The 26138-nt window shown below is 37.4% G+C and overlaps 3 protein-coding genes across 5 annotated transcripts in view; all 3 read right to left on the reverse strand.

Annotated features, from left to right (window-relative positions):
- Window positions 1-267: 267 nt before the first annotated feature.
- On the reverse strand, window positions 268-4844 carry LOC130431913 (S100P-binding protein-like). 2 transcript variants are annotated; one of them, XM_056761133.1, is made up of 6 exons: window positions 4559-4844; window positions 2984-3791; window positions 2695-2813; window positions 1959-2053; window positions 1732-1843; window positions 268-889 (listed from the first exon to the last, which is right to left on the reverse strand). In XM_056761133.1, exons 2-6 carry the CDS (start codon window positions 3746-3748, stop codon window positions 772-774), a joined length of 1209 nt encoding a protein of 402 aa, XP_056617111.1. In that variant the 5' UTR covers window positions 3749-3791; window positions 4559-4844; the 3' UTR covers window positions 268-771. The 2 variants fall into 2 exon arrangements, with proteins under 2 accessions (XP_056617111.1, XP_056617112.1); XM_056761134.1 differs by lacking the exon at window positions 4559-4844 and adding an exon at window positions 4330-4527.
- A 444-nt stretch (window positions 4845-5288) lies between these two features.
- tsnax (translin-associated factor X) lies at window positions 5289-9223 on the reverse strand. The gene is made up of 6 exons (XM_056760888.1): window positions 8883-9223; window positions 8664-8756; window positions 8219-8333; window positions 7805-7935; window positions 6169-6287; window positions 5289-5927 (listed from the first exon to the last, which is right to left on the reverse strand). The coding sequence occupies exons 1-6, from the start codon at window positions 8896-8898 to the stop codon at window positions 5550-5552; spliced, it is 852 nt and encodes a 283-aa protein (XP_056616866.1). The 5' UTR covers window positions 8899-9223; the 3' UTR covers window positions 5289-5549.
- A 1504-nt stretch (window positions 9224-10727) lies between these two features.
- The window catches only part of itga9 (integrin, alpha 9), a 64000-nt gene continuing 48589 nt past the window's right edge, over window positions 10728-26138 (reverse strand). For both annotated transcript variants that reach the window (XM_056760457.1, XM_056760458.1), the window contains exons 19-28: window positions 21761-21847; window positions 21584-21663; window positions 21008-21097; window positions 20065-20173; window positions 19612-19719; window positions 17220-17345; window positions 16962-17081; window positions 16178-16273; window positions 13476-13595; window positions 10728-12228 (exon numbers count right to left, since the gene is read on the reverse strand). In XM_056760457.1, the coding sequence (XP_056616435.1) occupies window positions 12130-12228; window positions 13476-13595; window positions 16178-16273; window positions 16962-17081; window positions 17220-17345; window positions 19612-19719; window positions 20065-20173; window positions 21008-21097; window positions 21584-21663; window positions 21761-21847 (1035 nt within the window). In that variant the 3' untranslated portion in view covers window positions 10728-12129. The remainder of the gene's footprint in view (window positions 12229-13475; window positions 13596-16177; window positions 16274-16961; window positions 17082-17219; window positions 17346-19611; window positions 19720-20064; window positions 20174-21007; window positions 21098-21583; window positions 21664-21760; window positions 21848-26138) is intronic.

Here is a 26138-nt window from a genome sequence, read left to right on the forward strand (position 1 = left end):
TTGAATAAACCTGTCTGTTAATGAGCACTCGATTTTATGTTAAAGAAATGTTTGAATATATGTTACTGTTCATATTTAATACCTGTTGTGTGTAGTATTGTGTTCAATTGCCACTTGTAAGATTAATAAAGAAATAACTGCATTATACAACAAATAAATACAATATTGAACAAATTACACTATTTTTCCAGAGACATTTAGAATAATATCATCTTCATTCAAACAGTTGCCTTCGTATGTGAAAAATAATGAGATCAAAGGCAGAACAAATGTCAAATTGTTTATTTTACAGTTAATAATGTAAGGTTATAAAACTAGCTTAAAAATGTAACGAATGACCCAAACCTAATTCCAAAATACTAAGGAATTAGAAAATGAAGCCTATCAAATATTCTTAATGAAAAGGAAAAACTTTAAACATTTGGATAGATACTGAAACTAAACATGTTGTGTAGCTATTAAGAGCGGAGTTGTGGTGGATTCAGTGCTGGTTAGCTGTGGGACTAAACCAAAAATAAAGATCATGCAAAAACCACACATCAAATCTATTTGCATGTTAAAATAAGTAGCAAAACACCACACTCTGTGAACTTACAAACACATACACACAAACACACAAAAACACATCTCAGTGCACAACACTAACCAGCAGTATATTCTGTTCAGTATGTAAGACGGACACATTTTTATCAACGATTATAAAGGTTTAAGATATAAGTTTCAAAAACAGACAACAGATATATTAATACAAAAGTGAAAATAAAATCTATATCATAGCACCGGGCTCCTGTGGAAAATGTCGGGCACTTTAGCGAAGCGTCTGAAACCGAGATGATTCCTCTTCTGCCACTCACTGAGAGACAGCAAAGGACCTCTGACACGATAGTTTCTACAAACACGAAGAGAAGAAACAAACAACTAGAGCTGGGCAAAAATATTTATTCATCGTTTTTTTTAATGCGGTCGATTTGATATCAATTCTCAAAAGCCGTGAATCAATTTTCTTTCTCTCATATTTCCATATGCACTGAACCTTCATTAAAGTGAATGTTATTTCTACTACTATCCACTAGATGTCACATTTCTTTTTACAACAGGGTGCATATAGTTCATTTATTGATTAATTGCCATGGCAGATGCTGGTGTGTTGTGGAATTTAACATCACCTTCAGGTAAAAAGCAGGTTCATTTGACTGCAGCCTCTCTTTACATCTAATTTTGTTTGATATACTATATCTTAAATGTAAAATAACCTAATCCTGTTCGATCAAGGTATGCGACTGTACTGTTTTTATAATATACCCACGTGTGTTTATCGTTTAATATACAGTTTTGTGGCTCTTCATTACATTTTTTAATTCACCATTGTAATCTGATATTTAATGATCTTTTTTTACGAATATCTTTTCATACGTAAATAAGACATCAGAAATTTACAAAACGACACAATGCGATTTTTGATTTTACAAACTTTCTTCATTCCTTTGGTTGTTGGTAGGGCTGTGTATTAATGGTGATGTTCAATTCGATTCTGATTCACAGGCTCCCGATTTGAGTCAGAATCAACACACAGCCCTACCAACAACCAAAGGAATGAAGAAAGTTTGTAAAATCAAAAAACGCATTGTGTCCTTTTGTAAGTTTCTGATGTCTTATCAAAATCATCTATATCAGTACAACAAACATCATATACAAACAAAAGCATTTTTTCAACACTTCAGTTTATTTTACCTCCGCGTGAGATCTGATGGGTGCTGCCAGTGACCTCCATCATGTCCTGACCGCTGACCATGACGCTGACCGGCGACTGTATTCATCAGATGATGGAGTTCTGTCATCACACCTGCAAAGATAAAACAACACACAACGATTCAGAGACCTGCACGTCAAGGACTCCGACTGAATGTGTTCAATGTGGAAGCGATTTAAAGTCATTTGAATGCACATATGTAGTCTACCATCTCTTGCTCCGTTTGTTTCCATATGTCTCATGACAGACTCCACGTAGGCTTTTTTAGCTCTCTTCCAGTCTTCACCACAATACGGCGCAGACCTAGACCCAACACAGATTTCTTTCTTATTATTTCAGTTATTAGCATACATCTTTACCTCAGGAGTTCCCCTGTCCTGCAGAGTTTAATTTAACCTAGAAAGATCTTGACGAGGTGGATCAGGGGCGTCTGATCTCAGTTGAGACTCTGTGGGACAGCGGAGCTCCAGGAGCATGATCGGACACCCTTGACGTACTTCAAGGAAAGAGCTGTATATTGTTGCATGACAAACTGAGCTACAAATTATCTTTATATGACATGACATCAGTTAAATCCTATTGGTTGAGCTGCCGAAGGTAATTTTACTGCTTTAAGAAGTCCTCTCTTCATTCGTTTAGTTAACATTTCTGTGAAAGATTTGTATTCCTTCACATACAGAAGATTTGGATAAACCTGGAATGTTTTTGATTCTGTAATTAAAATGCCTATGTGTTGGATTTTTTATGTTCTGTCGGTTGAATTATAGTTTCATTTCTGTTAAATGTATACATTTCGTGAAATTCTCAGTGTAATGTATTGTATTGAAGGCTGACATGAACGTGTAGATGAATTTGCAAGATTCCCTGTTTCAGGTTTAATAATCAATTAAGTCTGAATTTTTTTGTCTGGATGAATGGATGGAGGGAGAGAGACAGATGTATACCTCTGTACAGGGTAGCGATCTCTTCGGTAGATATCGCATTCGGGTTTCCTCTCTGACTGAGTCGCTGCTGACTGGCAGACAGTCTTTGTTGTCTGTGGGACCACCACTTTTGATTTCACCTGCTCAGATGAAAATGTCAGTACCATTCATAAAGACAGTAGTAATCGTTTTGCAGCTTTACTGCAGTGTTTATAGCATTCACAGCTCCTATAAGGACAAAAAAAACCTATCCAAGTAAGTAGAAAGTCACATTCTGTGCTCAAACTCAAGAAGTAAAAAGATTTCAAACCTGAACCTGAAGGGGTAGTGAGCTTTCAAAGCTTTCTTCGTTCTGAGAGGAGACGTCAAGCTTCGACTCCGTGAGCTGACTCTCTGACCCTCCTTCCTCATTCACTTCAACAGCAGGTTCAGCGGCCACCCTCTCTGGGTTCACGTCGCAACATTTTGATTCACGAAATGGAATCCGAACATGTGAGACCTCCCTCACCTCGCCTTTCCCATCTCCCTGACGGCCGGTAAATGAAACATTGATGGAATTGCAAGAATCTACGTTCAGGGGTGCGCGGAGCGGTATGGACGGTATACCTCTGTCCCAGTTCAGAACGGGTATGGGCGAGGGGAGGCCCTCCCGTATGTGCACAAATCTGTTCCCTGTGCATTGGGACACAGGGGTGGACATGAAGGGGGCCATGGGAGGACACGGCGGCGTGACATCCTTCGTCTGTGTCGATGTAGATCCATAAACTCCTGTCTGAAAGTCCAAAGAGTCTACAACACAGCCCTGGTCTGGAGAGCACGATTCGTACAAGCGGGGCTTTTTGAGGGGGGTCTCGCACGTCTCATCCAGACACGAATCGTCCAGTCGTCTCTTACCAGCAGTTTTGTTGGGAATCTGTATCTGTATATTGCGCAGGGGGCTGCTGGCACCGTACTGCTCACGGCACACAATGTGCGAGTACACAGATAGAGGTTTTAAGTGCTGAAATGAGGATTTCTTCCCAGAACACAGAAATCCTGAACTGGTATATTTATCGCCGACTGACATTATTCTCATCCCGAGTATATCAGAGGAAGGAAGTGTTTTTTACAGGTGTATCCTGGAAAGACAAATATGAGCGTCACAGCCAACGTGCATGAGAAGAAAAACAGTGTCATGTCTTTATTTCAACTGACATGTGCATGTCAATCCATTCAAGAAATAGTGAGATTTGCTGCTTGGTATTGCTGTTGAGAAGCACGTGTCTCCATGAAAAAATACTAAATTTTAATATTTACTATAGCAAACAGGAGCATACTTTACTGTATTATCAACTCTTGTAAATTAATAAACTGTAGTTAACTCTGAAGCATACGTTGATATTATTTACTTTGGTAAATCTCTGGGATTTTTTACTATAGTAAAACACTTAAGTGTACTATAGTACTTTTTTATCAGGGGATGTCAAATTCATCCACCAGATCATTTGGTCAAAGTGAGTGAAGGTGTCAACAGTATTATTGATCAATTTGTCCAAATGGGAACCATGTAAACGTTAAATGCAAACAATTGCTTAAAGTTTAAAATCGACTTTATTTGGTCCAAAATAAACCGCCCAAACTAAGCACGCATCAAGTCCAAACAGTTGCAACACAAACCTGGTGTTTATGCTATTTGGCAGAGATGAAACGGACAAAATCATATGGATGCTTGAAGAAAAACATAATTCAAAGTCTTCGTCGTGGTTGTTTACATCACAAGTGTCTGTTGTAATGCGACGTTAACGTACACGCGCGTGATTTAAAACAGCCAATTGACTTCAATCGGACAATTAAGATGATGACATTGTGTAAAAAGTTGTCTGCTGGGTGTGAACTGCAAGTTTACCTGCTAAAGTTGTTTTGAGATCTTCTGAAACTGTGATTAAAGTGATAAAAAAGTGGAGCGTGTAGTTAAGAGCATTACGTCTATCACAACCATCGACGTTGTATTCCTCGCGCGGGTCGAACCTCTTATTTATAACCTCGCCGTCACTCTCTCCTCTGATTGGCTGAAATCCAAAACGTGCAAACACAACTTTATTACATTTTCTTCGTGATTTAATTTAAAATGCATCAGTGACGCCATGTAAAGCTTTAAATACAAGTATTTCTCGTCCGGGTTTGAATTGTTAATCTTGGCGCGTGAACTACGTAAAGATACGTTGGCTCAGTACTCTTACCTGATTGGCTGGAATTTTTGTTTTTATTTGAGGTTTACAGGATGACTTTTATTTTACAGAGCCTTTGAATGTTTCAAGAGTCATAAATTACTCATAAATAACCAGTATATGTATTTAAATATCAGTAAAAACATTTACAAGTTTATCAAGGTTTTTTACAATATTTTTTAAGGTTCCACTTTTATCTTAATGCATAGTGTTGCTTTCTTACGTAGTACTAAATTAAAAACAAACCTTAATGTTTTAAATCAACAAATGAATAATTTACATAAAAGTTTAACATTTAAAAATGTAGAAAAAAATATTCATTTATTTTACTAATAAATTTGTCAAATGTGTCAATCAGTTCTCTGTCACGGTGTTGAATTGGATAAGTAAGGATGGACAGGAGACAACTTAGTACCAAAACAAGTTTTATTGACATATCCAGGACCGTTTTATTTTGTAAACACGAAACCTTTGGGTAGAACTGAATGAAGTTCAGCCTTTCATTGTTTCCATTTACATGCAGTACAGCACAAAACTGAGGAACAAGGCATTGCAACAGCATGCAAATAATAAAACACATCATAAACACAAAGTTTTGAGTTCTTCAAAACCAAAAATACTAAAGATAAACCGAAAACATGCGCAGCAAGGGAGATCCTTTGCGATATCCTAAGCGATCCCGTCATCGGTCTCCAAGTGCGCCGCCCTGCTGGTGAACACGTCGGCGAGCATGTGTTTGGGTATCTCAGAGCCACGCACACGCAGGGTGTAGCACGCATCTTCCACCTTCCCCAGGCTCTGACGCAGAGTGTGCAGTTTCTTGGAGACCTCGTATGGTCCAGTGTTGCCGATGTAAGAAAAGCCGTCGTGGATTTCCCGCAGGAAACCGCTGAGCTCAAAAGGCGTATCCATATCGCCATTGCCCACGCTGCTTATGCACATTCGCATCAGCTCGCCCGTCAGGTCAGCCACACCTAGCAGGTAATCGGTTGGCGTCACCTGGAAGGTCAGCACACACGAGCCGGGACAAACGTCCTCACAACCAACCTTCAACACAAAGATGAGGATACAATCTGTGCTGTCAAACACAGCATTTACCAAATCACAGCAAAAAAAATTAAAAGTTGATTTTTATCGACCAAGCACGATCTTGATCATAACTCAACATGGCTCTGTGACAGCTGAAGTTGTTGGTTGTTTTATTTTCACACAATGAGAAAACATTAATTCGTAGATGAACAATTGACATTTTCATAAGAGCTTCAGCTAACTGAAAGGTTTGTCATACCTTTGTGGTTTGGTCCTCTTTCATGAAGACCAGACGGGCGTTAATCTCCTCCAGACTGATCAGCCTGCGATGTCTGATGAAGTGATGGAATGAAACGGCCTCCACATACTCCTGAATCCCTAAGAGAGACACAAACACGTAGAGAGATGAGACAACTCATGAAGTACATCAACTACGGATATTATCGTAAGCATAAAAAATTGTCTTACATTAAAACCTCATTTGTACACCAAATATTGACCGTCATAACCTTATAAAACGAGTAAAGAGTGAAAACACTGACCTAGCATTTTGCCTTTAAAGCAATTTTGTTTATAAATTTAATCCGTAATGTTCAGAAAGGTGCCCTTTTTTGTGGCGATTCAAACAGATAGCTTTGTCTAACTAGATTTCACGTTTTCCGAAGTCCAATCGCTTAGATCTTAGGCTTTTAAATTTCATCCATAACGTTAACGAATGGTAAACAGTTCAGTGATTTTGTAAATTCCAGGAAAATATGGCATGAAATAAATTCATCAGATTAGTTTTGTGCTGTTGAAAGATGATGTTGGATATTTTAACGTGAGCTTTTACATCATCTCTGCAGCGTCGTGCGTAAACATCAGGAAAATAATCACAGGCTGGAAGACATCGTGATTTAACATTAAAGGGATTCTTGTCTGTAACATCCACTCACAGTTCAACACAAAGTGTGGAAATATCAAACAATCACATTGGCCCAAAACACAAGAACCCTTTTTAAGAGTCGCAAGATGTTACAGAAAGCTTTCCAGTGTAAGTTATCCTACAACTTTTTAAGGTTAGATCTTTATTTATTCTAAGCTTGACTAACATGTGTTTCTTTGTTTGTTTGTTTTGGGCTACAGTTGATCAAATACAAATAATGCACTATAAAAATAAATCGGACTTGACTATATATTTATATTACGGAGACATATTATTTTGAAGGAAAACGTAAAGTGTTGCACAAACATGAGATGCGTCATGAATTTAGTCAGTGCAAAGATCGCAAGTGGGTTTATTTGGACGCAGACTTCGTTTGAATTTCGGCTCTTTGGTGGTTCATATGTCAGAACAGACACTTCACCAGATGCAAACATTCTGAACACATCCTTATGAAGAGATTCACATACATTCATCACCTCTCTGCTTCATATGTAAATCATAAGCTGATGAAACCGGTGTGTTCATCCTTTACCAGACACGGAAACATTTACTTCATTTTTCTACTTTATATTTTAGTGACACAAACAGTGAAACAAAGCATGTATGAGTGGAATCTATAGCCTGGATTCCATCCAAAGATGGAATAAGAAAAATTTTTGAATTTCCTAGAAATGTTCAGCAACACTGGATATTTTTAGTGGCGTTTAGTGCTGCTTCAATGAAAGGGAGAAAACAAAACAGATAAGACGTAGAGAGGCAGTCAAGGCTGGTTTCCGAGAATCCAATCCAAATACAATGATGCACAAAGTGATCTGTTAAGACTCCTGTCGATCACATTCGTCTGCTTACATGAACCGTGAAAATAATGCACAATAGTAGAATTAAAAACGCTGTATAAGTTTCAGATATATCATGCATGTCAAATATCGGGTAGCTATCTACACATTTGAAGCATTTGTGGATAGAGAACCTGGCGTGAAGGCTCGATGGAACTGATGCAGATCTTCTCCTCTCAGTTCTTCAGCTATCTGTCCGATCTTCTGCCTCACACCGTCCAGTTTCACATCTGCGTCGTTCAGTATGTTCTCAAAGTCTGGAACGCTGTCAAACAATCCCATACACAAGACCACATCAGGTTCATTGATCTTTTCATCTGTGCAACTGGTTTTTGAAACTCATCTCCCACAGTGTTCTTGTTGTGTATGTAGACAGTATAAATACAATACATTATGTATTGTAGATACTATATACTGTGTAAATGCACATTCCAGTTTATTATTTATTAAACAACATCCATCCCTCCATCATACTGATGTTCATTCTATTTAAATATCACTTAGTTGAACATGTAGTAAACATGATAAAGCTCTTGAGTGCATCTCACCTGGTCACCCTGTGCAGGAGGAATATGGTCCGTTTGCTTTCAATGGTAACATCACGACTGATTTTCACCAAACGCTCATGCTTATCATGTTTGGTGTCCAATTCTCGCTGGAACACTGCAGAAAAACAAATGAGTGTCCTTCAATAATCCACACTAACAGGTGAAACAGTTCACCATGTTTGTCTATTTTATTTCCTTAATAAAACAAACATTTCTAATAGTATTTATTACAAATGCCATTATGAACCATGAGCTGTGTACTATCAAAACCATCACAAAAATCCTTTGTGTAGTGTTTTGAATGATGTTCTATTGGTTCCCATATGCCACATTGCAAATAGGGAGGGACCCACACAGGCCATTACAGTTTCCACTCAAAATAACACAATATATATTATAACCATTAACATACGTTCAAATAACGTTACTTCCAAAATAATTTCACCTTTAAAAGCACCTATGACAGGTGAATCTGAGTTAACACAATCCTCTGCTTTCTGTCCAGCATCTGTCCTTCGATTTCGGACACATCCCTCATCTGAAAAATCATAATTTTCACAAATAAACAAGATCACATCTCAAGCAAATTACGTCAACAACAGAGACATCAGCGTCGAAATATGTTTAGAAAGACAATAGCACAGAAACAATGATGTGCTTTTACCTTCTCGTTTACTCATCTCTCTGCTAAAGTATATTTAACTGGACACGTGCGTTCACCAATAGATAAATGACAACAGTAAACTGCTTTATTTCTCCAGCTGTTCGTGACTTTTGATGCTGTAAATCTCACCGAACTCATAGACTATGAACTCTCTCGTGTGTCATAATTATTGCGCATCTTCAAACTTCTGCAACTGAAAAACAACGTGTTTTAAAAACGCATCTTCAAGACCGTGTGTTCGTTATAAAAGTGTCGTTTTCCATATAATACAATCCTAATTGAACTCCGGCACACGCGCAGGCCACCAAAGTCTTCCTGCGCCGTTTAATGACGCTTTGCAGGGCATTCTGGGTAACGTAGTATTCAACGCACAAAACTCTTTACACGAATCATTTAGCACGGGGGTAAAATAGAAGTGCTAATGATGTAAACATTTACATGTTTAGGGTCCGTTCAAACATACCCATACATGTTCATAATGTTTAACAAAATAAACGATCTACTTTAATAGTTAAACATTGTGTATATACAAAATGCAGATATTCTACTATTTTTTTTTAATTAAATTCAATAGGCTTCTTAACATTTCAAGCATTTTGACTGCATATGTCATACATGTGCGCCTCTTGAACGACGTATGCCAACTTTGTCCGTGGCGTGCAATCCAGAGCCGCTTCATGTTTTAATGCATCTCACCGACAGGTGGCAGTCATGTCATGTTGTCTAATGTCTGAATGAAATTAGATTTCTACACATATTATTGTCTTATTAACATAAATATAAATATATCATGTATTTGTAACTACGAATAACTTAGAAAAAGTAGCAAAAATTGCTTGTCAACTTTTCCAACACAGTATTTAATCATTTTAAAAGTGAAGTATATATATCCTGTGACCATTAGATGTGCATTTTAGGTAGTCATTTTTCTAATGCTTGTATGCAAAGTTACTTTAATTTATAATTTAACAGTAACCCAAGAGTCAGGAGAGGTGCAACCAGTGAGACACAGCAGTGATGACGGCTTGTGATATTGGTATCAGTGGTGGAGCAAGAGGGGGGAGCCAGAGGGGGTCCAAGGTGGCACTGAACACCCCTGACATCCAATTGGCCACCCTGGGTGCCACCCCAAAATTTGATAAGCTACTTATAATGACATTTGAACGTTTTTTTATATTTTAATTGTGTTAGTTATCTGTTTTTTGTTATTATGGCTTTAATCAAAACAAACCAACAGTAGTTTGATTTATATTAATTGTGATAAAAAAAAAATGATTTCCCAAACACACGGATGAAACTTCACCAATGAAGGCTGTTCATTTAAGTATAACACCATTAAACCTAACCATGTTTGCTTGTATGATTGCACCCAATGGACGTAAAGGTAGATTTTTTGAAGAATTTAGAAAAGCAAACAGTTCTGAGACACCTTAGATAACCATTTTTTGACTACCCAAGAAATTGCTAACATTTTCCAACATTATATATATATATATTACAGTATTTAAACTATACAAATACATATATATATTATATATATGAAGAAATACTGTAAAATGGGTGAAATACTGCGTCAAATGAACTTAACACAATATTTGACATTAAAAAACATGCTGTATGGAGGTCCACTGAATCTTTTTAAACATATTGTGTCCCTGGTATACACTTCCAGAGCACATATTACACTTCATGAAGTATTATTACCGTATTTATCATGTGAACATCATGTGACGTGATAAAGCAAAAATCTTTACAGCTGTTTTAAATAAAAATCCACTAGATGGCGCCGTCGCACTGCTCCGCATTCGATTAGTGTGGCGCTGAAGAATAAAAAGAAGTCTAACATCATTTTGTGATTTTTTTTTATTTTTTAAATGGCAGTTTCAGTAGATAAATATACAGCTTGAGCTTGTACAACAAACATATTTATACATTTATAAAACTGAAATTCAGTGACAGTAGTTTATTCTAAAATAGGTGATAATTGAAACAGTTGACACTCACAGTTGTTACATTTACAATGTCAAGTATGTGTCTCTCTGAAACACATCAATGCAGAAAACAGGGACACGAAACGTGTGGATGTGTTTGCCATGCCAGGGGTAATAATTGATCATAGTCTTTGGCAAATCTTCCAGAGATCAAGAGTATCCAAAATCCATTACTATTAAGGCATACAGAAATATTTACTTTCACTTTACTGGTGTAAGATGATGCTAAAAATCCCTTTAAATGTTTCATAACATTCATTGAGGAAAAAGAACATTCAAATTAAATCTGTAAATAATGGAATGTGTGTGGTAGAAACAATGAAATGTGGTATTTTCATTGAATTCAAAACGGACCTATGTTATATTTCCAGTAGGGTAGGACTCAATAGAATCCATCAGGAACTGGTTTAATGGTAAAAGGTGATGTCATCCTAACAGGCAGTCAGGAGGAGGGGCCAAAAACTAAGATGGATGGTCAATGTGAAAGTTGTTTCAGAGGTGGAGCGATTATATTGAAAGAAATACAAAGACAAAAAAACTAGAATAACGTGAAACTTTAAGTGGGGAAAACATCCAGTGAATTTAAAAGGTATTAAAGAAAACGTGTTTAAAGGAGAATATGCTTCTCATGACGGCAAATTCAGAACTGTTTCAATGAAGTGAGAAAACATTTGCTGTGTGTTTTCTGGAAATAATAGTAAGAACTTGAGAGAATTGAGGGGAACGATCCTTCATCAAGACATCCAACTTCATTATACCCATGTGCCCAAGAGAACTGTGAAGCAATAACATCGACTTTGGCGTGTGTCAGTCATCAGTGCGTTAAAAACCTCTCAAAGCTCTTCAATACAGTATGGAATACATCTTATAAAAAATAAACTTTTGCTTTTCAACAGCGTCCTGAGAGTTTGAATTGTCTGCTAGTATTGACACAATATCCACATGGTCTCCAGGAAGTCTCTTTATTCCTCTCGCTCCATTGCTCCATCAAGAGTCTTTTCCCAACGGGATCAATGGAATTCCACTGCGAGTCTTTTTTTTGGGGCAGATTACACCGTCACCTCAAGCGTTAGCTAGATCACAGTCCACGAGAAAAGTGTCAAACCTCCGAAAAATCTGGAGAATATTTTTTCTTCCACATATGGAAGGCTGGAGGGTCGGGTCTTTGGAGATAGCCGTGATGAAGGAAGCAGTTTACTGGATTTTCTCAACCCAATTCAAGCTCTCATTGGCTCTTCTGGACCCAATCCCAGCTCTCATTGGCTCTTCTGGACCCAATCCCAGCTTTCGTCGCTGTCCTTCCTGTTCTTTTCCGCTTCTATGATCTCTCTGTAATGCCTTCGGAAGAACCCCATCTAGAAAAAGGAAAACATATTTTTTTACAAATTAAGTGACGGATGCAAATGTCAACAAACTGGAACAATATTTCATACAAATCAATGCAACTTATGCACAAAGAAGACTTTGGTCTTTTTAAATAACTAATTCAAACATTTTGATGCTCAAGTTGACGCGGGTCATGTGAAAAGTCTTCAGAATTCATAAACGGAGGGACGGGCGAGTAGATAAACACAGACAGAAAGCGCTACTGTAAATTCTGTCAGTACAGGAAATACAGCGTTCAACTTCCTGTGACTCCTCACGTTTGTCTTTGTCCCAATGCTGTTTATTGATTCAGACCTCAATTCTCTTCAGGCATTTCCTGACGCTGAGGGAGCGACACATGTGCAGGCCTTGTTCAGGAGGTTTACTTTGGCGGAATGAGTGAAAAGTATCCTTACATCAACATTCCTGAGTTTGCTGTAGTATTCCCACTGGAAAGAATCGGAGTGTGAAAGAAAAGCGGCCCTTGTTTCAGAGGCCCTGAAATCACTTCGATTCGCTTTCATGTGTTAGCGTCAGGTGTAAATGACTGTCGGCTCTGTATTGTTCTCTTTATGGCCGGAGTGGGCGGAGCTACAAGATCTTTATTGAGCCCTCAGGCTGTCTGTCCAACAAAAGCAACAGTAGTGTGTGGATAGAGTATATGACACATCAAAACAATCTCTAAGTCTTGTCGATAATAGGGGTGACACCGAATAGTCCGTGATCCGATGCTTTTATAGGAGGAGCCTGATTCGGTTGTCAATCTCAGAGGTTAATCTTCGTAGGGGTGTTATGCAATGGGGATCGTGCCATTTTGGGTTTAAGGGCAGTGGTGTAGCAGAGGGGGACGCACTGCCCACCAAACAGATTATCAATGATGTAAAGAAATTTCAAGGGTTGGGTACCAAAACCCCCGGCACACATGAACGCATGGTCTGACTATGACATAAAAATATTTACTCAACACAAAATTTACTTTATGCTTAAACAAATAAAAAATCCACCAATGGGGTAAGAAAAATAAACTTGGTTAAAAGAGAAAACAAGATTTTTTTAACCAGTTGGCAGATATCTTTGTCATGTTTTCAGCATGATCTCACTTAATTTTAACAGTTGTCAATGAAAACAAGACAACTGGCATATAATTGAAAGAATTTTAAGATATTTATGTTGGAAAAAGAGACAAAAACTGTTCAAGTATTAAAATGTCTTGAAGAAATTGGTGGTGATGTGGTACCTTCCAGAGCAGCACAGCCAGCAGAAGGAAGATGAGGATCCCGATGAGCAGGCTGATGGCGATGATCCATCCCACCACATAACCCCTGGGCTCCTGACTGTGAAGAGCCTCAAACACCAGCTGGAACACAACACAGCCCCAGTTAACACACACATATATAACACAACACAACACTGACCAGAGCCTGTCATAGCCTCACACAGTCCAATAAACGTATTATAAGCCCTGCTATCCACTCATGATGTCATATCCTGTATCTCATAACATCTAAGACTTGACACCCACAAAAGGTAATGAGGTTTTATTCTTTAATAAGCAACAAGTCTATCTATTTGTGTTGCGCGTCTGTGAACATTTTTCTTTCAGGTCTTTGTTTGTATTTGTTTATGGACCTCATGTCCTGATGAGTAATGACATCTCTAATATAAACAAATTGGTCTTCCCTTGTTCATTGCATAAAAAGCACTGGTCTTCATTGAGTATTACTGTAGAAAAACATAAAACTTAATGTAAAACAACTACGCTTGCGCTCCACATAAAAAAGCACAGATGTTTGGTGAATAGGCGGAGAGTACTAAATTAAAAAAATACGTGTACACACACATTTCAGGTCAACGTGTTATGAGGCACAAGATCTTTTAACCTTAAAATCTGGAAGAATTTAACCTCTGAAAGCCTCAAATACACAGCGCGGGTTTCATCTCCTCGAGTGGATTTAAATCCAAATGATGCGTGGAAACCAGTCCAGATACCAATTCTCGCTTCTGGAGACATTCCCACATGAACATTTAGTAAAGCTGTTGTCTGCGAGGACCTATTTTTAGTATCAGATCTATTCATACATTGACAACTGGACGAGAGAGAATATTAACTAACACATTCAGGTGTATTTTTGACATTTTTTTTAAATGACTTGATTCAGATGTTACTGGTTTTATTTCTCTTCAGTCTCTAGCTTTCTCAAATATTACCATCTCATTACGTCATGCCTATTTATTGCTTTGTTTTGTAATAAGAAGAATAACGTACATTAGAGTCAGTCGGTCATCAAAACACATGACTGCATATCATCTCAAGCATTTGTTACGACAGAAGTGTTGACGACCAAACATTTGCAATGGCATTAAAAGTTTAGCAGCCACGATCCGTCTGTCATTTCCATGCGTCTGGCAGCGAGGCATTTCTAAATGAGACGGTTTACCCCCGGGAGCGTCTTAATAAACTCAATAATGAATTGCAGTGGGACAGTGCGGAACTGATGCATTTCCTAAGTGCTGGGGGGCAAGAGGGGCCGCAGACTTATTTAGGAATTAACCCCCTTTTGCAGGAGGGGGTCAGCTGGCTGGAACCGGGTCACAAACCCAATCAGCTGAGAGCAGTTTTGAGGGAGATGTCTTGGCACCAGACACAACCAATTTGGCCGAAACAAAGTCCCACATTCTGCTGATAAATCAGCACGCTCAGGGTGACCGAACGCAACTGAAGGGTAAAACATGCACCTTTCATCCTGACCTCATATGACACACTTTCACTACTCCTATAGTGTGCACTTTAGTGTCTTATTATAATACCTCTACTTACAACAATATCCATTTGCACAAGTGTACATACAATCTGTTCATATGGATATTCTATGATATTCTACCCTGTACAATGTCTCTTATATGTTATTATCCCCCATTTTCTGTACAATAGCCTTTTATTTTATATATGCATATTTTAGACTGTAAATCTTTTTATATTGTATCGTCATTGTGTTGAAAATCTGTACTAGAAGCTTCCAACACCAAAGAAAATTCCTTGGCAATAAAGCTCTTCTGATCCTGATATTGATGTGAAAGAAGCGTTCTGATCTTCTCAGATCATTTAACAGATTACTTTTTAAAACAAAAGTCATGTTCAGTTTTAATCGAAAGGTAAATTACTGTAATTGAACAGAATTTTCATGTAATTTTCTTATTATGTGAAAAATTATTATTTTACAGAATTTTACACATTTTAAAAACATGGAAAAACATGTAATTTTACAGCGAAAACAGTAACTTTTACGGTATATTTTTGATTCCCCTGCTGCCAAAAATGAGTTTTCACAGGATTTTTAGAATATACAGCATTTTTGTCAAATTTTGATATACAGTATTAAAAACTGTTAAATTACAGGAAATTTACTAGAAACACCTAGAAAATGTCATTTTACAGGAAAAACGTTTACGGTATATTTCTGCCGCCCTATGTACAGTAATGTGGAAAGATACAGTTAGGTTAAAAGTGTGCGAGACCATGCTAAAAATCAGGAATATTTACAAATTTTGAGTAAATAGTACCGAGAGATAATCTGGAAAAACAGATAATTTTTATGGTCTTTGTACCTTCCAAATACTGTCAATCAAACTGCAGTTGGTAATAACAAAAAACTTTACAAGTATATTTTTGCAAATTATTAAAATATTATACAAATATATAAAACTTATTTCTTTAATTTTAAAATGGAGTTTGAGAAATAAAAAATATTATAATGAAAGATTTCTATGATGTATTCTAGGTAAGTAATGTAAAAAAAAGCGCTTGTGATCTTGACCATGTTACTTTCATTTGAACATCATATTTGTATTAAATTTGAAACAAAATCCAAACAGAAGCGTTGTCACGAATGGTTCTACTGTATTTTTTAATTGGATTGAAGGATTCATTTGAAGTCTTACCGAAATTTCATCAGGCAGTCCGTTGGACACCTCCACAGCTCTGTCGTCCAGCTGAACGTGACCTCGTGTCACAAACTGGATCATAGAGGAGCTGTCCTGTAAACCACACACCATCAAATACACAGCTACTCTTTATATAAAGCCTCTGTAGAGACCATGGTTTCTCTCTGTAGAGACTACAGAGTTATCACTTATTTATATCTAAGTCACAGTTGTGGGAAAAATGAAGCGACCATTCCAAATGTTCACTTAATCAGCATCTCTACATGTATTGTTCAGTCCAGTGTCTGTTAAATCTCAGAAAAATCAAACCTCAGGAGTGACAAAGTCATCCAACAGCATGTGAAAAACTGACCGCATGAAATAAAACACATGAAAACTGTGATAAAAACAATTTATAAATCATTTTTTAACTTTTCCTTAATACGTGTAGAAATATGACTGTGTTGCTTGAATATGAATATGAGCTTGTTTTCTCTACAGTATTTGAGGTCTGAAAAAATACAGAGCTGTATGTTGTATACAGAGATGTTAGTTTTAATAAATAAAAATGTAACATGAACACACACCTAATAATAGTAAATTCAGAAAAATTGATTCAGAAATAATTGAAATGGTCTCTTCATCATTTCAGGGACTGTATATCTCTTCATGTTAAATCCAAACACTTTTAAGAAATGATGTGGTTCGTAGTTTTAAAAGCAACATATTTAATTGTGTTTTACAGGTGCTTCTGGGTCATTTAAAATCAGATGGAGTAAACTGAAATGTAAACATGACGTACCCTCTGTAGTATTTCAGTGTTCAGTAGCATTTGCACATCTATACTTGTGGTGTCTTCTTTAGCCTGAGACGTCAGACTGCAGGAGATTGTTGAACAGGCTCGTCCCGGCCGGTCACAGTCCTGTACACACAGCATCACTGTTAGAGATCTGCTCCGACAGCTTCAAGTGCAGTGAATGTGTAAACATGTTAATAAAACATGAATGTTTTATTTTCACCCTGAGCGAAGCCTAACATTCAACAAAACCTCCGGTCATACCAAAACTTTTCTGCCGGATTTGGTGAAGAAGGCAAAGATGGTGTGGAAGATGCTCTCTTTATCCTGTGGGATGGTGCAGGGCGTCGGGTTCTTGTGCCACGTGCAGTTCCCTCGACCTTCGGATACCTGCAGGCACACAGGACGATAATAAACTAAGTTTACTTTCACATGCATTAATTTATATCATTATACAGTTAATTTACGGCACTCTAGCTGCCAGAAAATTTAATTTTTCAACAAGATTTTTTCCTGTTATTTATATAAGAAATACAGTCAAAACTGCACAATTACAGTAGAAGACAGCTATTGTATTATATACCATTCATTATATACGTATATATCCTTGTATCCTGTAATTTTACAGGAAAAAATATTATTTTACGTCATATTTCTGTCGCTTTAGCTGACAGTATGGGATGTGGGATCTGGCTTCATGGAAACGTGTGATGGTTTGGCGGGAATATTGGAAGGTGATGTTCCAGGACGTTCACGGACGTTATAAGTCATCCACTGATCTGAGACCTGCTGAGCTATTCAAATCACAAAAGGAAGTTAAGTCCCAGCGGGATGTGAGAAGCTTTTCTCTGACAGCGCGCTCCATCTGGCGTTATTTAATGTTATGCTGTTCCTGCCCCGGGGAACACTTTACCTCTTACCAGCATTCTCTCGGCTCAGACCTCCACGGAGGAACCATCTGAAGCCTTCACATTGTCATGAAGCTGCAGACGATCTCACACGTGATTTTACCAGCCTGGTGAACAGTGCGTCATTCATCGGCTTTTCTCAGGAGAAATCTCTGGAGACTTCCAAGTTTCCATTTGCTCTCCATTTAATCTCACTGATGTCTAGGCGAAATGATTAAGTTCTCATCCGTGGTTATTCTTTCTCATTTAGAGCAGTGTGTGATTTTATTAACGCTGTGTGTTTGTTTTGTCAGCGTGAACCTTTGCTTCTCTTTATTTGTGTTACTCAGGGTACGGAAAACTGCCACGGCAGGTTAGGCGGGGCGTTCGGAAGCTTTTCCCCAGGTGTCTCATTCCAGCCTTCCGTGCAAGTCATCAAATCCCACGATAAGTGATTCCATATGGGACATTCAGGGTGGGTCAAAAGTCTCACCCGTCCACCACAGTAAACAGACAGATCCCGGACTTGATCCAGCTATGTGGCAAACTTAAGGGTTAAACCAACATCATATGTGAGGCTGGTGTTGCATTTCTGCTTGTTGGAATGAAGCTCATTGTGACACTATCTTCTGTTGTCTTATAAACCCTGCGGTCTCTATTAACTATAAACCTGAGGGCATTGACATCACTGAACTCTCGTCATGAACTTCGTGACTTCCAAAGTGACTTAAAGTGCATTTTAACTACGCATTTCTTTTATTTCCATGTGTCTTTCCTGGGTTCAAACCCATGACCTTTGTGTTGCTAAAACAATGCTCAGTTGACGTACAGGAACACTTTGGTAAAACAATGTTATAAATATAACCTCTAACATCTCCAAATTTTGGTGTTTTTTCATTTCATTCTTAAATCTTTACTATTGTTCACCATTTATGTTTGTATGGGTTTGCAAATGTTTCACCAATGAAAAGTGTTCAAATGAGCTAGTCAACGTTAACAACAAAGTATTTCATTATTTAAAATATTTCAAACACGGTTTCTACCCAAAAATGTCAATATTCTTTTTTATTGTGTACCTAGGGTATATGTGTAATGTCACGTGACTAAACCACACAGTTCTCGTTATATCGGCTTGTTGGAAAAAGTGTATCAACCGTATTAACTATCAGGAATATCTCGATTTTTAAGATAATCCGCTAACCTAGCTATCTGTATCAGTTTTTAGCCGTTTTGTGCTATTTTAATATTCAAATGTCTGTGAGAAGGAAAAAACTTTACTAAATCAATCTGTTTATGTGATGGGCATCCATTTTCATCATCTTTCCTAATCAAGCCCAATTTGGACATTTTCACTTAGGGGTGAAAGCTAGACTAGCAGTTTAGACATGTACGGCTGTGTGTTGGACACTGTTATACAAACTGTACACTCACAACTTTACATTGTAGCAAAGTGTCATTTCTTCAATGTTGTCAAATGAAAAGATATAATAAAATATTCACTAAAATGTGAGGGGTGTACTCACTTCTGTGAGATACTGTACACGTGTTTACACATTTTTCAGGATTACAGTATGACCCTAAATAAATAAAAATCAACCTCTAAAACGTATCTAGAATTATTAAGTGACCAAAGATGTCAATAAAGTGCTATATTATATCATTTCAGGGCGTTTTCAAAGAAACCAGGGCTTTGTCCTGTTGTAAATGAAGGTGTTGAGACATGAATCTATCTGAACGAACAGTGAAGTGACAGTGCAGGAGGAGCTCACGTGTGTGTCGATGATATGAAACATATCAGCTCCGTTGGCAACCAGGCGGTTGGGTATCCTGATGTCTACTTTGGAGCCTGGAAGTCTGCTCGGCCCGTTGTTTATCACCTACACAAACAACACAAGGAAACGGATAAATGCTGGGATCTGTCTGTCATGCACACACACAACTAGAATATAACAACAGTGCTTTGTTTACTACATCATTATAATATTATATATGTAGATGTTATACATGTATAGCCAAAAGTGACATCTTCACCTTTATTCAAATATTTTGTTTGAGGCGTATTGAAGATTTTATATGCATGTTGTGCAATCGTGTTTGATGTGATTTAATGTGTTCACATTCTCATAAAATGACCAACACATAAATTCTCATGGCCTGTTCCTTCTGTCTTATTCTGCACATGTGAAATGCATATAACACACATCCAATCGACTTGTTGGTACCTGAAAGGTGAAGTTAAGAGGCTGAAAGCTGCAGTCCAGGTCGTCCAGACGAACGAAGCGTGACGAGTCGATTGAGTTTCCATACACGAAAGACGTTGGGTTCACCACGCTGCAAAACCAACCACACGATTACTGTGAAAGTCCTTCATTGTATTACTTGATGTTTCTCTCTCAACTGTGATTCGTGTGTCAGTGTATATTCGCCACATTTCATTACTTTAGTAAACAATTTCTTCATTTATAGTTGCAAAACGGTCCACATTTATCCTCTATAGTGCATGAGTTTGTACTTGATAAAATCTTTCTGTTTTTGTATTAATGAGTGAATCATTCTGATACACAAAGCCAGCGTGTTGAATATAAAACAGACCTTGCTCTGGTTTGGATGTTTATGTGTAAGTTCAGTTTCTGGCTCTGGTTTAAAAACATTACAGTGAGGAGTGTGTCATTATCTGCCCGTATATCTCCATACCGAACATGTTGTGTATATAAGCCTCATTTTTGAGTTTAAAACAAGTGTTTTAGATAAGCCTGTTACCCTGAAATACTCCAGAAAATCAACATGTGTGACAAATGTGTCTGCTTTTATCAGCACAAGTCTATCAACGTTACGCTCTTAAAGCTGTTAAAAGGAAAGTTTAGCCAATAGTTTAGTGTCATCTACTGACTCCTTTTTATCATTCTTTCTTTTTTTGTCTTTCTTTCTCTCTGTCTGTTTGTTTGTCTTTCTTTCTTTCTGTCTCTTTCTTTTTTTCTTTCTTTCTTTCTTTCTTTCTATTTGTCTGTCTGTTTCTTTCTTTCTTTCTTTCTTTCTTTCTTTCTTTCTATTTCTATTTCTATTTCTCTCTCTCTCTCTCTCTCTCTCTCTCTCTTTCTTTCTTTAGATGTAAACAAAGGTAAATAGTAATAGGGGTTTTATTTCATTACGGAGTGACAATCTTACCCTGTGATCGTGGTGTCCACCTCATGGATCAGTGGTATGGACAACTCCAAGGTGTTGTCATGGAGTTTGCTATTATGTTCTGGATTAGCACTGGGGGAAAAAAAATGCTTATGAAACATTTGAATTTATTAGCTATTAGTTTAGTAAACCCTTTCCTGATCATATAAACATAAAATGAAGATATCTGTGGTCACATCATCACTATGGAGACATTTCACAAGGAACACTTTTATGTGGCATGTTTTCAGGATGGATTGTACAGTACCTACAGTATTTGATTACAGTTCCTACTGTAAAACGGCCAAATGTGCATTGTGGGTGCTTTTTTATAATCTATCGTTTAATACACGTCACTGAGCAAAGAAAACACATCTGACCCGAATTAGATGAACATCAAGCAAAACCACATCATTTCCCCTAATAGGGAGAAGTTGTAATGTCTCAAATATCTTGTTAGATTCAAACGTAAACATTATGGTATGTGCTAATGCTGGCCAATGATGTGAAGCACGTCTTTTAAAATCAAGAAATCTTGTATATCTAAGTTTGATTGAATCAAGGCTGTTGAAAGCTCACCTTCTGGCGTGTACTAAAAATACCAGCGTCTCATTTTCACCAGACAGATGACTCGTGTCGAAAAGCACTGACAGATGATACTGAAAAAAGAAAAGGCGTACAGGGTTTAAAGTCTGATATGAATGATGGACAATATATGCGGCTTAAGAAAACGATGGATTGTGAGGGTGGCGTTACCTTCGTCTGAGCTCTCATGAAAGGAAATCCCACACTGCACTTCAGGAAGTCCAGTTCCACCAGAACACAGGAGATGCCCTTCTCTTCCTGCACACACAACACACAGAGAATACACCTGTCAATCGCTTTATTGATTTACAGAGAACCAGAGAGGAAAACCTGAACAATAGTATAGAAAAAACGCTTGTTTCAAAACAAATTAGACATCCACCAAACATCCACTACCATATACTTTAATACAATTCTTCTCTTCCTACTTTTACTAAGGCCTATTCCTGGTTTAAGCCAAACCCTGTCCGAGAAACCAGCCCATTATTTTCACAGACATTAATATAATTGTACCAACATAATAATTTCTTTATAAGAAAGCCAAAACATTTTTTAACGATAAAATGTCAAGACAGCATTGTTAACAATTTCTAGGTAAAGGGTGACTACTCTAAAGATGCAAAAATATAACACAGTCTAATACAGTGGTCAAAACTGGGGGCCCCAAGATGGTTTAAGGGGGGCCACAGATTTTGAGCATTTCATTCAATGAAACATCATGAGATCAATAAACTGCTATTGGTTTGTTTTGATTGAAGACATAATAACTAAAAAAATACAGCAACTAACACAATAAACAAAAATAAAAAATGAAAAAATTATAAAAATACATGATTTTTGTCATTAAAGATTATTAGTCCCTCTTTATGTGTGTCACTGGGTTTTGCAAATACCTAACCAATAAAATTATTAAAACTCCTCGTCAACATTTCCTGAAAAACTGAATTTGGACATACGAGGTTCCAGAAGGACAGTGACGATATATAAATAGAGAATGAGTAAGTGACCTCAAACCCTTGAACAGTAGTGTAGACTCTAACGTTGTTATATATAAAAAATTCGCAATGGAAAAATATAATATGTTCTAGCTATCAAATAATATTTCACATACTACACACACACACGTTGTACTCCAGAAGAACAGCAAGAGGCAGAACCTCAATCTTTCCCTAAACATCTCTGAACCGCACCGGCTGGTTAGTGTAAACAATGAAGCTTTGACCCGTGAGGAGTGAGCATTCCTACACATTCCTACAGCGAGACTTCATAAAACTCTTCTTTCTGAGAGTGAAACAGAAAATTCATCAAACCAGACAACATCCCGCTAGTGTATCACTGCGATAGTGCAGCACGTGTTCCTCATCCTAAAGTTTATATTGTGAACTATTTTTAGGAGAAGTGTAGCAGCAACAACAAGAACTGCTGCTGGAGAAAATATCAATAAACAGATGGAGGAGTGGAAAAGTTTGGGATTGTTTGTAAAAGTCATTTTTCATTCACTTGGCGGCTCTCTGGGGACGGCTTTGAGGTTTGAGCCACATGTATCGTGTGGTTTGAAGGGTTTACAAAGACCCTGGATTCCTCAGCTCTAACAGCGACAAACCTGAACGTTTTCTTATATTAGAATTGATTTAAATGAAATCACTAAAATAAGCATTTTTACATTTTCTGGCTGATAACACAAAAGTTTCCCGAACATTTAAATGTGATCAATCTGATTTGCATTTCTATTCGAATGCTCTGAAAGAACGCAGCTGAAAAATCCTGACAAAGTATCTGTCATAAATCTTTAAACGTGATTTACATATTCGTTTCCCTCTTGCTCAGCACTTTCTACCCCGGAGGTGTGACTTCATCAAGTCAACTTAAACAAGCAAAACTTTCACACGACGTATTCTGAAGCGCCACAGGACAACATCATCAGGAGTTTCCTAAACTGAGAATGGTGGCTGTGCAAACAGTTGGTGTTCCTGTGGAGGAGGGCTAGGATGTGTGTGTTTACCCATCAGCCACCTGGTATGTTGTGAAAGAGCAGGAACATGTGGACCCTTTCCCCCGGGACCATGTGACATCATCATACGTCATTCATTCAGATTCTCTCTACTATTCTGTGTGTGAGGTTGAGGTTGAGGATTGTGATTTCATTTATCAGTCATGGGCAAAACCACAACTTCAAGATCTCGGCACTCAATCTAAGAGCACTCAAATCTCACTATGGCTAACAAAAAGGCTACCAAAAATGACTAAAACAGTGGTCACAACAATGTTTTAGACCTAAATACATATACACTTACGAAAAAGTTTAGTGTACGTTTAAACTAAAAAGTATACTTTGAGTACTTTTTATGTATTCTTATAAATATCCTTAAAATTACACCTAAGTGTACTTGAATTTACTAAGAGGAAGGCATATTTGGCTCACACTTGAACTGGATCTAGATGTACTTAAAATCTCTTTAAGTACAGTTTATTGTTAAAACATATTTCTTTAATAGAAACCTAGTGGCATACATATTCTTCCTATTTATAAACATATTATTTAAGTAAGTTCAAGTAAAGAAAGAGCACAAGTACTAGCAGGATATAATCTACAACATGAGTTTACGGCGAGTATACTACTAAGAGTACTTTAAAGTGTACTTAATCTATCAGTAAACCCTATAATTTCACTTGTAGTACATTTTAAGTAAAACAAAGGATTTTGCTGTGATCTAGTTGTTTACTCAAAGTTGACTACTTTTACAATTAAAGTATTCTTAAAAGTGCACTTTAATAAACTAAAACTATGTTTTGAAACTATGTTGATATTGGCATTCTTACTACATCAAGTGTACTTAATGTATTGAGTATACTTAACACAAATAACTTAAGTTATTAATATAAGCATTCACATTCTGTGTAAACAAGCGACAAAGATGCTTTAGTTTCCATAAAACTTTAAATGTCTTTTTGTAAACACACTTATGAAAACAAACTTGTAAAGACAGCATGACAAGATTTCTGTTATGCATTAAAGCTGTTTTTAAATAAACTATTTGGCTTCTCTTTTTTTCTCTGCATCACTTTTCCAAATCTGTCCACTCTACCTTCTAGTAGTCCACGATACAAATCCTGATGTATCGGTGATTATATTCCATAGCGACTCGCAGAAGAAATATATTTTCATTAATCGCTGCTCTTTGATCTGTGTGTTATTTCACTGAAACATTATCAGATCTCAAATGATGTGTGTACTGGCAGCGTATCTCAGAAACAAACATTATCCCCGGCCTGCTCATTTACTGCTTCATTAACCCTGAGACAAATCAACACACCACGAATGGTCTCCTTTTACCTGTTTAAATCTAATAAAAGAATAAAACAGTATTTATCAAACTTAGATTTCATCACCAGAGAGGCCACCTGAATGGCGTGGTAGAGCTTCTGAAAGCAATTCACTTCTGCACATGGTTTGGGTTGCAAGACAAACACATGATCGACGGGACCCGCGATAAAACAAGATCCGAACGCAAGTTCACACTTGGCATGATGTGACCTCAGACGGTTCCATCAACACAGACAAACTTCTCACTGTGTAATGAAAGCGGTCTTACTGCACGGACAGTCTTATAACAACAAATAACGTGTGCCCAGTAGTACTGTCACAACAAACATCCACCTGACGCCCCGCATGAAGCCCATTCAACACTCATAAAGGATTTTACTCGAACTAGAGGCCGGCAACCATAGGACGTCCAGCAGAAATTATCCAATGAAATTGAAGACTGTAAAATAATGTTAAGAGTGCTATATCTAAATCAAAACATAAACACGAGCATATAGAGAATGTAACCGGAGCACTTCAAACACAGATTCAAGATAGATTATATGTATAATAGAGGAGACGATTGAACTTCCTGAATTCAGTAAGAAAACAAACGGATTCCTAACAGTGAAAAGAAAAAATATGATCAAATTCCTAAAAAATCTATACACTCTTAAAAATAAAAGTGCTTCACGATGCCATTAAATATAAATTATTTGGTGGATGGTCTGAGAAAGACCCTCTTTATGTTCGAAGCACCTTTTTGTTGCATTAAAGATTCTTCGTAGTAAGGTGCGATTCACATTTTCGGAAAAATGGGACGTGCTGCTTTCTCTTTTCAAATGACATGAGTGCACACGCGGTACTCTGTAATGTTAAAATATTTCCGATTCGATGCGCCTAGAAAAATGTATACTTGTCATGACCTCATCGCTCCCTATTTGCGCCCACATGCCGGGTGTCAACATTTAAAACAACCACCTTGCGTGCGCAAAAGAGCAAAATATGAATCGCCCCTTAGACTATAAAAAAGTCTGAAAAAAGTTATTTTAAGAACCTTCAACTGAATGGTTCAATGGGGAATCCAAAAATGGTTCTTCTATTGGCATCGCTGTGAAGCTCCTTCTGTAGCAGCATAATTTTGATCAACATAAATAGATTCACAATTTTCTGGCTTTGATATTAGTCTATCACTTATTTTACCCAAAATCATTTAAGAAATCACATCTAAAGCGGCCCTAAAAA

This window comes from Triplophysa dalaica, chromosome 11, assembly GCF_015846415.1.
Source record: "Triplophysa dalaica isolate WHDGS20190420 chromosome 11, ASM1584641v1, whole genome shotgun sequence".
In the NCBI taxonomy this organism is placed as follows: Eukaryota; Metazoa; Chordata; class Actinopteri; order Cypriniformes; family Nemacheilidae; genus Triplophysa; species Triplophysa dalaica.

Coding starts and splice junctions, on each gene's coding strand:
- LOC130431913 (XM_056761133.1), bottom strand. CDS start 3,748: ATGAGAATAATGTCAGTCGGCGATAAATATACCAGTTCAGGATTTCTG. Junction 2,814..2,983: donor CACTACCCCTTCAGGTTCAG/GTTTGAAATCTT, acceptor TCATCTGAGCAG/GTGAAATCAAAAGTGGTGGT. Junction 890..1,731: donor CCATCAGATCTCACGCGGAG/GTAAAATAAACT, acceptor TCGTGTTTGTAG/AAACTATCGTGTCAGAGGTC.
- tsnax (XM_056760888.1), bottom strand. Junction 7,936..8,218: donor CTCCTGCACAGGGTGACCAG/GTGAGATGCACT, acceptor ATTGTTTGACAG/CGTTCCAGACTTTGAGAACA. Junction 5,928..6,168: donor AAGAGGACCAAACCACAAAG/GTATGACAAACC, acceptor TTTGTGTTGAAG/GTTGGTTGTGAGGACGTTTG.